The sequence below is a fragment of the Scyliorhinus canicula genome, chromosome 6 (assembly GCF_902713615.1).
Source record: "Scyliorhinus canicula chromosome 6, sScyCan1.1, whole genome shotgun sequence".
Lineage (NCBI taxonomy): Eukaryota > Metazoa > Chordata > Chondrichthyes > Carcharhiniformes > Scyliorhinidae > Scyliorhinus > Scyliorhinus canicula.
The window spans coordinates 92,168,234-92,181,138 of NC_052151.1; the positions used below are offsets into that span (position 1 = coordinate 92,168,234).

The 12,905-nt window shown below is 40.7% G+C and overlaps 1 protein-coding gene across 1 annotated transcript in view; it reads left to right on the plus strand.

Annotated features, from left to right (window-relative positions):
* The first annotated feature begins 1,099 nt into the window (after window positions 1-1,099).
* rfx6 (regulatory factor X, 6) overlaps window positions 1,100-12,905 on the plus strand; it is a 112,301-nt gene continuing 100,495 nt past the window's right edge. Inside the window, exons 1-7 of the mRNA XM_038801020.1 lie at window positions 1,100-1,367; window positions 2,047-2,203; window positions 2,489-2,612; window positions 2,954-3,015; window positions 3,393-3,470; window positions 6,139-6,166; window positions 10,137-10,244. Of these exons, the coding sequence (XP_038656948.1) occupies window positions 1,100-1,367; window positions 2,047-2,203; window positions 2,489-2,612; window positions 2,954-3,015; window positions 3,393-3,470; window positions 6,139-6,166; window positions 10,137-10,244 (825 nt within the window). The remainder of the gene's footprint in view (window positions 1,368-2,046; window positions 2,204-2,488; window positions 2,613-2,953; window positions 3,016-3,392; window positions 3,471-6,138; window positions 6,167-10,136; window positions 10,245-12,905) is intronic.

Consider the following 12,905-nt stretch of genomic DNA (forward strand, 5'->3'; position numbering starts at 1 on the left):
GTGGAATTGAACCCGGGTACCTGGCGCTGTGCGACAGCAGTGCTAACCACTGTGCAATCGTGCCACCCAAAAAAGGCCAAAGATGGAGAGAAATAAAAAGATAGAGGAGAAAAAATAAATAATAATGGGGAAAAGGTAGGTTTTAGAAATCAAAGCTTGTATTAAGGGAAAAAGCGATGACTCACAGTGGTATTTTATGCAGCCAGATGGGCAGGAGGATCCCGGCAAGGTGAAAAGTAGATACAAAATCAATTAAGCAAGATAGGAAATGAATTCGAAGTATGTTGCTTGCTCTTTAATTTGCCACCTGCGATAATCTTGTGTCAGAACAATGTTCCCATGAAAGACAACATTAACAATGTTTCCGCATAAGTTTTTAAAAAGTCAGTAATTTGTTGATTCTGTCTAAGTCACTCTCTATCCTTGTACCATGGGTTCAGCTATCTACGGCCAGATATAAAAACGTATGATAAACACGAATCTGAAAAGCACAATCAGAAATGATTGTTCCTTCCAGTTAATCATTAATATATTGGGGGGGGGGGGGGGGAATCTGCTCTCTACATTTCCTTTAAATGATAAATAAGCGTGATTCATCACCAGGACGTAACTGTGGGTTTAATTAAGAAGGTTGAGGTGCCCACCTTTGCAGTAAGAGCTCTTCAGATCAAATTCACCCATCTGCTCGTTATTGCAGACTTCGTTTTTGATATCTACGTTGTGCAAACAAACAGGCGTGCTAGGAGGAGTTTAAATAGCTATTGTAGCTGTGTCCCCTGCTCTCCAGATTGTTAATCTCGGGATGGTTCACTGCACCAGAGGAGCTTTAGCACAACAGCCTTTGACTGGAACGATCACAAACTGATGAAACACAAGTGTTTTCTGATTGGAATGTTGAGGATCGGATTGAGGAGTTTATCATCGGATGTTGTGAGGACCCGGAGATAGATCATCATCCCACCTTTCGGAGAGATCAATGAGTCTTTGATTTGGTCCCATCGGCGTCCAATTCCAAAGGGGGGGAGGGGGGGGGGGGGGGGGGGGAGAGAGGGAGGGGAAGGGGATTCGGGCAGTCCATATTCTCCTCCTGACGTTCGTCATGAAGATGCCCATGAAGAGGATGCCTGAATCCCAGGGGTCATCCGTGGTTCACCTGCAGCCTCCGCACAAGCTAGCGGCTCGGGTTCAGGACGAGCCCTACATGACTCTGATCGGCGAACACTTGGCTTCGTTTTCGGAAGATTGCGGCGGCAGGGAAGAGCTGGGAAAGAACTCGGTGTCATTGTCTGTTTGTGGAGAGGAGGAGATAGGGACTGAGCTGGCCATTAAATCAGGTGGGATTCTGCCAGTCACACCTACAGCCTGTGGTAAAGAGTTGTGCTGTTATACACACAGTAAATCACTTGTTGGGATAGGGGTCAGTGACATTCTCCATACTTTTTAGTCAGGTGCACAGGGTCTAAAGTTACAAATCCATTTAATTGAGCTGCTATCACACGACCACTATTAAAAATGGGCAAAACACCAAACCAGAGGAAGAATTCAACCTCGATATGTAATTGTGTTAATTTTTAGAAATAAACCCGAATCAAAATATTATCCAGGCCAAATACGCCGATTCCCTGGAGCGATTTTTGAAAAATAATGAACGGTCCTAATACTGTATAAATATGTGCAGTCTTGTTTAAAAAACCATCAAAAAGGCGCCAATTGTACTCTAGGGTTTAAGATTTTGAATAAGAGCCAGTTTGTTGTATTTGAATAGAACCAACATCTATACAGACACAATTCTTATTTTACACTTGTTTTGGACATTAATGGAATGTCGGCATCACAAGGTGGTGAAGGGAATGTGCCATCTCCAGCAAACAATGTAAAATAATTCAAACTGCTGTTCATCACAGCACTATTGAGTCAAACTCTGAGATGCCGATGGCCGAGGCAAATGTTGATGCTTTCGGTAACATAAACAGCGATTCGGTAACATAAACAGCGAAACAAATAAATGTAGGTGGACTGAATTGCGCCCTTCGCTCTTCCCACCAGAATCAGAACACTGCAACGAAATCGCATCGTCTGAAGAAGAGGAAGGGAGTATTTCTGAAGGGAAAGCGTTCTTTAGCGGGAAACAACAATGTCAGAAGAAGACGATAACTCAGATCATCAGGGACAAGAAGAAGCAGACACAGCTCACGCTGCAATGGTAAAGGACTCGGCATTGAGTAAACTGCTAACTGCAGAACGGTTACTGGGTTAAACATTCTTCGATGCCCTGCTGCAGCTCTGAAGATGTATATTTTTTTAAATCCCCGTGAGAACGAAATATTTAATGAATAGCTAAATGTAATCGGTCATATTGCTTGCTGACCAGTTCGTTAAAGCAAACTGAAGCAAATAACTGTTGCTTTGGGCATGGGCTAAGATTTGTCGCTAAGTGTGCTTAATGCTCCGACCTAACGGATTCATATTTTGTTAATGCTCCTGTCAGGTTGGAAGAAAACTACATCGTGTGTGAAGGGGTTTGTTTACCCAGATGTATCCTCTATGCTCATTATTTAGATTTTTGTAGGAAAGAGAAGTTGGAGCCAGCCTGCGCTGCCACCTTTGGAAAGGTAAGGCATGTTTATTCGTCAATGTTTACATCAATAAAGAATAACATCAGAGCTCGATTTTAATCGGAAACTATTAGTAACTAGCTCCACACGGCTAAATTTGAACATCGCCACATCTGCCGACCTTCCTCAACTTCCACTTTGATCCCCAGCCAGCCGAGCTGTGCAATAAATATTAAAATTAACCAACTATTTTTGAAACTGCCTATTTTATATAATGGCAACGAACAAGTACAATTTCCAAGTTTCATTTCAGGCACCCTGCAAATAAATAAATATTTTGTTTCAAATGTGTTATTGCTTCAAAAATAAAACTTTTTAGACCATCTCATTTTTTTCAGACAATACGCCAGAAGTTCCCGCTCCTCACGACCAGAAGGCTTGGAACAAGAGGACACTCAAAGTGAGTCATTTAGATATAATTGTTTGGTGAACTCAGTGTCTTTCAGTTGCGAATGTTATCATCTTGATTTGTTGTATAAACTTTGGACTTGTCAAAGCGGGAAACCCTCTGGAAAGTTATCATCTGATTCACAGCGGCAACTTTCTCAAGTTATTTTATCAGCTTCTGTCAGAAGGAACCCACTGCCTTCAAATCCTGACCCTCATGTCACGAACCTATTGTCACCTTTCCCAGTTCCTTATGTGTCAATGGAATAAGATGGTGGAAAGCCTCGTGGTCATGCAGGCGAAAGGGAATTGCTTTTGATGGATATTGTAACTTGTTTCCTTACTGGCTTAAAACAAAGATAACTTGTAAATCGTGGCACTCTCTTGCAGGTATCACTATTATGGAATTGGCATCAAGGAGAGCAGTGCATATTACCATTCCGTCTACTCTGGTAAAGGCTTGACAAGGTAAATTTATCCTGCATAACATATCAGTTTAACACCATTTTCCGCCTTAGTTGAAAATGATTATTAGTGTAATCAGGAGCTTGCTTTATTACTCAGCTGTATCCTAACTTAAATTATATTTGCTAAGGTGAAAGCTAACAGGATTAGTGCAATAACTGTGACATCAAACAAAGTCCAATCTGTTTCTGGGCTGTGACAAACCTATTCTTAGATATTGATGGAACACTTTGCAGGTGAATGACAGAGATCTAACAGAACCCTTTTAGCTACTTTTGCGTCACCTGCATTACTAAATGCAAATTTTGGTTGCTCTGTGCTGGTCGTACAAATAGATAGCACTCAGTTGGGGGATAATTCTATTGTCATTAATGGAATGCAGAGCAAAGAAATATCCCATTGTGCCCAACTGGTCTGAGTTGATGTTTCGGCTCCTCACAGCACCCTCCAAGTCTTCTGGTGGTGAGGAGCGGGAACTTCTGGCGTATTGTCTGCAAAAAATGGGATGGTCTAAAACATTTTGTGTTTGAAACAATTACCTATCAGAATAAGACTCTAGTATTTTCTCTCTCTGGTGTATTTGGCAACTTCTCTTTAAATGCATCAATGCTATTTTCCTCACCTACACATCTAGTGGTGCCTATGGATATTCAAGTGGTGGCATAACTTGAATGGCAGATTCTAACTGGCAAGTATAGTGAAGCAAAATATGATCCCTCTGCTGCTAAATTGGCAGGCTCTCATCAGATGTATACTGTACTGAATTTCTCTTAGCTAGTGAAAAAGCACCCATTTCCAAAGTGCAGATATAGTTCACTGAGGTAAGGACACTCTCTGAAGAAAATCTACAATCTGGCACTGATCTGTGACCAGGGAAAATGAAGCTCTGGGCAAATATGTGTTAAATGCTGTATCCAGTGTCACCTGCCGCACCTTTTAATGATAGTGAAGAACTGACTGAGCTATTTATTAAATATTAAAAAGTAAAGGATAGCAGATAAGTAAAAGAATCTTCTTGAAGTTTACCAGTGTATATTTTACTTTCTAATCTTTTCTCTTTAATCTTCGTGCCTCAACAAGATTTTCCTTTTTTATTGGGGTTGTGGTTTCACAAGTACCATTTGTCATCTGAGATCTTATGCAAGTGGGCGGCTGAGTAGAGTTTGCACATTCTCCCTGTGTCTGTGTGGGTTTCCTTCAAGTGCTCCAGTTTCTACCCCATAGTCCAAAAATGTGCAGGATTGGCCATGCTAAATTGTCCCTTAGAATCCAGGGATGTGCAGGCGAAGTGGGATTACGGGGAAGTGGGTCTAGATAGGGTGCTCTTTCAGAGTCATGAGTCAGACCCTGTTCTAACATTCATGTTGAGACATTCACAAATATGTATTTTCTACTAGATTGCTGCTCTGGACCTTCCTTGGTCCAGAGGCCAAGCTCTGCATAAGATCAACTAATTCAGCACAGTCTGAGAATTGAATGTGGGACTTTCTGATCTGTTCAGTTATGCCAGTAACCCGGTGTGAAGATTTATATTAAAAGTTACATTGCAGTCAGAGTGAAATTTAAGCAATGCAAAGTGCCTCCTTGAAGTGATTTTGTATCACTTGTGAAACACGTGAAATTATTGATTTAAATGACAATTACTTGTTACCTCAATGGAGAAATCTCAGTACAATTGAGCCTTAGGGCTGTTGATCTTCTGAATGCTGCTCTATTTATTACAATAGCTACACAATCCAAAACTTTCATTTTTAATATACAATTCATGTAGAAAAAAAACCTTGATGTGTTTCACATTATTTCAAAATGCATCCAAATTGGAAATGTTGTATTCATGGGCACAGAATTGCCAATTCTTGGTTTAATTGAACCGTTGAGAAATGTGGGTCAGACCTCAATGATGCCCTTCTCCTGCATCTCATTAACCTACAAATGTACATTCAAGTTTCTTTTTATTACTTTATCAGAGTTACAAAGACAGAGCTCAGTGTGGACAGGGGCAAACCCCTAATCCAGCTCCTTGCCTGCTCCAAAAATCAATTCAAGTTGAATCCAATTCATGGTCTCCACAAGAGAGACATACCAGATCCAGGCATTACACCTGACCTCACGCTCATCTTAGCCAAAGGGCCGAGAAGCGATACATTCAAGTTTTAGTGTGATTCATATGTTTTGTTGATGGGTTTCCACAGTGGCATTTCTTAATGGGGCTGGTTTAGTACAGGGCTAAATCGCTGGCTTTGAAAGCAGACCAAGGCAAGCCAGCAGCACAGTTCAATTCCCGTACCAGCCTTCCCGAACAGGCGGTGGAATGTGGCGACTAGGGGCTTTTCACAGTAACTTCATTTGAAGCCTACTTGTGACAATAAGCCATTTTCATTTCATTTTTTTCATTAATGTATTGTATTATGAAAATGCAAATCCAGTGTAGAACATTACACATCATGGAATGCAAATAAGCAATATAAATAAATGAATGAGGTGTGGAATCTTCAACGAGACAGTGAAAAAGATCTACCCATCCCCCTTGAGAAATTCACCAAATATTAATGAAACATTACACTTCTTGGGGGAACTAAAATAATACCTGTGTTTAAGCCATTTGAGGTTTATAAGACTTATCTCATTGATCTTGGATAAAAGACATATTAATATTTTTCATTATTCATAGGTTTTCAGGAAGCAAGCTAAAAAGTGAGGTATGTATAATTAAAGCCATATTAAGAACCCTCTGGATCTCTTTATTCTGAGTCATCTGTAAATGGACGGCTACATTTTTATTAAAAAAAAGAAAGATAATACTGACCGAACAAGACTTTCCACACAAGAGTACACTCTCTTTCTCAAGATCATTGTACACTACCAGAAAAACTATTGATTTCACCATGCAGTAATTACTGAGATTGACAGACGGCCAAAAAGCTAAGACTGTAAATAATGAATTAAAAACATGTGTGGCTGTGCTTAAGTAAATATTACACAATGTTAATGTGCAATGAAGACGTTAAAGGTACACAATTTTTCAGAAAAAATAAATGATTGCCACATTCTGTTATATATTTTATATGTAAAACAACAGATGGCTCAAAGTCGGGTGAGGGGGTGGGGAATTGTGCTTTACAGGCACATATGGTCTTCCATGAGCATGTTATAGTGCCATAAGCATGGGTGCATTAAAAAAAACCTCCAGAACAAAACGGAAGTCAACATCTGCCTATATATTTCAGGACCAGTTGCATTGAGGGAATATAAATGATGTTTGTAATGTAAATAAGGGGCTACTTTTTCATTTTCAAGGAAAAGAATTCAACACCATATCAGGATGAGTTAACTGCAGGGCGAGACCATTGGTAATAAATAATAATCTGTGTTTTCCATTACATTTGCATAATGTATGCTTCAGATCAGAAAAAAATACAGGAATGTAGAAAGATAGATTTTTCACAAATGTAGGAGAATAAATTATTGACAACCTAAGGGACACATAATGGTCTCTTCCCACTGCTCCAGGTATTTTACAAGTAGTAGTGCTGCCACCCCACATGCTTAGGCTGCCAGGGAATACTCTGATGGTCTGATTGTGGGCTTGGGCCTCTCTCCTGTTCAAACAGCCTCTGATGCATGGAGGGTGCCTACAGTGGAAAGTGCGACCCACCTCTATTGATCATCCCAGGCTTCCTAGTTGCTACCCTCCTTCCTCCAACCTCCTAATTGCTACCCTCCTTCCTCCAACCCCCTCACCAAAGCTTGCCTGACTAGCCCGCAAGTCTGCCCCCATTTAACTGTTTCTCCAGTATCCAATGCTATTCCTGGTCAGGGACTGGCTACATTTCCAATGATGACCACTTATTTCAGTGGCGCTGCTGGGCCAGCACTCTGATAAGTTGATAGCTCTTGGAGGTGGGACATCCTCCGTCTTGCCATCTGCCTTGAGGTTGGGCGGGTGGAAGTGTGTATGGACGCCATGACCTTGGGCAATTAATTGCCTGTTGACTGTAAAGTCTGGTCGTGATTTCCAGGACTGGCGGAAGTTGCTTTCTCCCCAACTTTTTGGCTGGTGGATGGAGCCACCACCTTTGCTTAAATCCTGGCTCATATATTATTAGAAATGAAACTGAAATAGGAATGGCAAGAAGATGAAAGAAAATGTGTTGTGTTTCTGATATATTTTTAATCGGCTTTAAAAAATGCAATTGATTGAGAATATATTTTATAAACACTTTTGCTCACTCATTCATATTACATTTTAACAAGTATTCTGGATAATTTAAAGGGGGGAAGGATATCTTTAGTAATGATGGCATCGTAGCCTGAAGACCCACATAAACAGACCCAACTCCAATATGATGGATATAATAGTGTGCCTTAAATAATCAGGATCAACTGTACAAGGCAGCAACAATAATGTTTCTCTGTCTCTGTCTGTCTGCTCACAAATCTTTTGGCCTTTGCCTCATAGACTCAAATTTCCTCCCCTCCCTAAAAGTGGTAGAAGTTAGTTTAGCTCACTTGGCTAGGCAGCTGATTCATGAGGCAGAGCAAGGCCAGCAGCACAGGTTCAATTCCCATTGTGGCTGATGTCATACATGACTACTGCTGCGAGTCTTCTCAAACTTGCCCCTTGCTTGAGGTTGATCCTCAAGTTGACCCCTTAATCTTAGGCTAAATCACCACCAGTCAGCTCTCGACACTCAAAGGTGAAAGTGACTTAACCTTTACTTCTCACCCTTTCCAAATTCCAGCCCTACATAACTGTTACAATAGGATAATATTCTTTAAAGCTTTCAGATCAATTGAGAAATTCACATATTTTCCTTATCTTTTTCCTGGCACTAAGTAAGGGTGGAACATGCAGGGTGGATAAAGGAGAAAAAGTAGTTGCCGACCTGGGATTCTCAGTTGCAAGTCCTCCCCTCTACCCCTGCCATTCACTGCAGCGGGACTATTGAATCCTGTTGCCGTGAATGACGGAGAATCCCGCCAATAGTGTATTTAGATTTCTAGAAGACGTTCAACAAGGTGCCACATAAAAGGTTACTACAGAGGCTACGAGCACATGATGTTGAGGGTAATGCCTAGAGGATTGGCTAACTAACAGCAAACTGGAAGTCAGGATAAATTGATCATGTTCAGGCTAGAAAACTGTAACTAATTGAATGGCAGTGTTGCGCTTCAGCTATTTACAATGCATATTTCAGTCACCTTTTGTCGCTCTCAGCTTGTTGGTCGTTTGGCTGCTGGTGTGGTTACCATATATTTTTAACTACCTGTTTTAACTGATATATTTATTCCTAGATGCACCACATTTTCATGCTCCTTTTATGTCCATTCCCTTATCTTTCTCTTTGTATTTTCTAAATATAGTCATTCTAACTTTGGGAGGAAGCTATGAATTCCCTTACTTTCTCTGTGTAGTGACATTGTAAACGTAGCAAAAAGATTTCCTATGTGTTTATTTCTGGCAAATATATAAAAGTATTCATAAAAATGGTTGCAGTTTTGGTAAGAATGAATAATATGAAGAATGATTAATACAGCCTTATCACATCTCTCGGGAAGCTCCAAAGTACTTCATAGACTTTGAATTATTTTGCAATACTACCTCATTTGGTGCCAAGTCCCAGAAACTACAGTGAGATTCATGATTAATTAAATCATTGCTACCCATGTTGGTTGAAGGAAGAATGTTAGCCAAAACTCCTTGCTATCTTTAAACAGTGTCATAGTATCTTTCAAGTCCGTTGAAACAGGCAGGCAATTCATCTGCCGGTTTTAAAACTTCTCTCTTTGGTTCTTTCTTCATTTCTCACCTTCAGTAATTCTCAAGTGATTTATTGAGTACATTGATGTATTGCCAAACAAAATTAAACTAAAACATCAAAAAAAATGTCTCAATTTACAAAGTATACAGGATCAGCTAAAAGCCCCATGTTCGATCCTGGCTCTGGGTCACTGTCTGTGTGGAGTTTGCACATTCTCCCCGTGTCTGCGTGGGTTTTGCCCCCACAACCCAAAGATGTGCAGAGTAGGTGGATTGGCCAAGCTAAATTGCCCCTTAATTGTAAAAAAATAATTGGGTACTCTAAATTTATTTAAAAAAAGAAACAGGTGTCCCTAGATATAAAAGGAATTTAAAAATATTTATGTACAAATCAGAAAAGTGTGCAGAAATGTTCATAATGCACATCCATTAACTTGATCCAAATGTTAGTAATACTAGCTTTTCACCAACAGAATGACTTAATGCAACTCATTTTATCAACGCTTCAAACCCATTTACTCACACCATCATAATATATTGGTAACCAGAGCAGGAACATTTGAAAGGTGGATAAGCTGTTATAATTGGACATCATCTTGATATTTGTGTTACACTGAAATAAAATAAAGCTTTTAAACAAATATGATTAATGTGCTAACAATTATGGATTAGAACTTGATGCATCAAGACTAGCCCAGTTATATATCAAAATACTAGTTGAACCAAAATAGATTATCTGTGCATCTAAAACTATTGTTATATAATTTCTAAATTATTGCCTTTATTTTGACATCACTAAATATTGATTTTGAACAGGTGGCAGTAATAAATGCTTGAGGTTTTGATTGGATATTTAGAAGTCTTTATGCTGTCACATAACTAATTGAACATTTTTACTGTATTCATAGGGAGGCTTTACTCGGAAATATTCGCTCAGTTCAAAAACTGGAACCTTGCTCCCAGAGTTCCCCAATGCACAGCATCTTCTTCTTCATGGACCTATCTCAAAGGAGAAGGTAATATTCTTAAAGGAGGCATTCATTTAAATCATTTCACAAATGAATATAGAACAGTAAAAGTTTATTACTGAGAAACCATGTGACTAAACTATTTATTAAATATTAAAATATGTAGGACTGGGAGATCTGTACATTTGAAAAGAGTGGTTTTGGCTTTAAGACCTTAAGTCACCTGAACAGGACTCTGGTAAGCACCGAGGATCAGAGGAATCTTGGTGTGCATGTTTACCGGTCCCTTAAGATAGCTGAGCAGGTGGATATAGTGGTTAAGAAGGCATATGGCCCAGTTGCCTTAGCCAAGGCATAGAGTTTAAGACAAGGGACGTTATGCTGGAACTGTATAAAATGTTTGGTCGGCCACAGCTAGAGTGTGCAGTTCTGCAATCCACATTATAGGAGGGCTGTGACAGCACTGGAAAGGGTGCAGAGGAGAATTATCAGGATGTTGCTTGGGCTGGAGAGTGTTGGTTATGAAGAGAGATTGGATACACTTGTATTGTTTTCTTTGGAGCAGAGGAGACTGAGGGGGGAGATGATTGAGGTGCATAAAATTATGAGGGGCTAGATAGAGTAGACAAGAAGAAACTTTTCCCCTTGGTGGAGGGGTCAATGACAAGGGACCATAGATTTAAGGTAAGGGGTTTAGAGGGGATGTGAGGAAAAACCTTTTCACCCAGAGGGTGGTGAGAGTTTGGAATTTGTTGCCTGAAAGAGTGGTGGAGGCAGAGACTCTCATAACATTTAAGAAGCATTTAGATGTGCACTTGTGATTCCAAGGCATACAAGGCTATGGGCCAAGTGTTGGAAAATGGGATTAAAACAGTTAGATGGTTGTTTTTAACCGGCACAGACGCAATGGGCCGAAGGACCTTCTTTGTGCTGTATGATTCTATGACTCAATGACCCTAAGCGTTCTATCAGTCTTTAAAATGTGCACATGTATGCCTAGAAATTGAACCACACCCTTGCTGATTTTTCAGGTGCCTGCATTGCATGTGAACCACCCATCAGATTGGGCCGGGCTGATTTATTTGTGTCTAGGGCATTTTCCAGAATGATTCTGAAAGCTCATTCTAATATTTAGTTAAGATACTTATGCTGGCTGTCATACAAAGGTCTGCAACCAACTTGCCATGCAATAAACGTGAGCAAAAACGAATTGTCAGCAAGACCTGTGCAGAAGCGATATTTAAACGACTCACCCCTCCACATAGGTTAGCTGCGCCTTCTTCCCTCTTGGGCTGCTGGTTAACTTTTGGGCTTGGTTAAAATTGTTGGCTATTTTTTCAATTTTGCAGGTTAATTCTGATATCTGGGATCAGCTTTGTGGTGGTGTTGCTTCTGTCTGCTTTGCAAGCAGTTTATTGCAGTCATGGACGGTCTTGTTGCCGGCCTTCGGTGCAGGAAGAGAAGAAAGGGGAGCAAAGAAGATAGGGGAGAGAATAAGCAGGTGGGAGAAGAGGGAGGAGGATGTGACTGGCAGGTGAACAATCCATAACAGGTCACTTAACAAAAATAAACAGCTATTTTTCATCTTAACTTACATTCACAACCTACAATCCACAGTTGGGAAATAATACTTAAAGGTGATTCATTTTTGTTCCTATCTGTTAGCTGAGTGTGCAGAGTTCTGGGTGTTCATATTGAATGTTCATTACGCCAAGTTGCATGCAGCAAATAACCTGTTAATATGCAGCCTTTACAAATTTTAATTATACTCAAAGCATTGCTTTTATGTGAAGATTTATTTCCAAGACAATATCAACCACTTTGGTTCTCCAGTGTCAATGTATTAAGTGTCTTGATTGAGTATTGCCATCACTTAATTGGAGCATTTAGAAATGAAGAGCAGACTTGAGTTTTACTTAATTTAAATAAAATACATTGAGATTCCCATATTTAGGACCTTAATGTAGTGCTGTTGTGATGCATGGTGTAGGCTGCTGCCGGGATTTATTGTGGACTCAGTTACATTCTGTGATTGAAAACCAAATCCTATGGATGCTGGCAATCTAAAATAAAAATAGAAACACTCAGCAGGTCCAGCCGTATCTGTGAAGCGAGAAATAGAGGGCATGATTCAGCAGACATAAAACAAAGACCGTTTCCGGGATCATTTGGCGGAGTGTTTCTTGGAACTTTGCCGGTTTTATGGGCCTTGGAGAGTTTCTCCATGCTGAGACCACACTTCAGTGATTCCCTACACTGGCGAGCAGATCTCGCCAGCAGCACGAGCTCCTCGCAGATTAGGGCACCATTTTGGATGGCAGCCCCAATTTCTAACCCCCCTTTTAGCCCCCCCTTCCTCAACTTTCTGGAGCCTCCCCCCCCATCACTTTCTAATGGCACCTGGAACCTCTCTTCAGCTCCCTTCTAATAGGCAAGCCGCCTCCGGTCCCTGGCAGTGCCAACCTGGCACCTGGGCACCTTGTCTCTGTCAGCCAAGCAACCTGGGAGCAACCTAGCACCCTGGCAGTGCCACCAAGTCATCCTAGCAATATGAGGGTGGCACTGCCAGAGTGCCAGGTTGATAGTGCCAAGGCACCCAGGTACCGGGGGAGTGCCAGGGTACCACTTTCCCTGTCCACAATCACCAGGGAATCTCTAATGGCCTGTGAAACCCAATCCCAAGATACTGTCACGCCTGGTCCACATTTG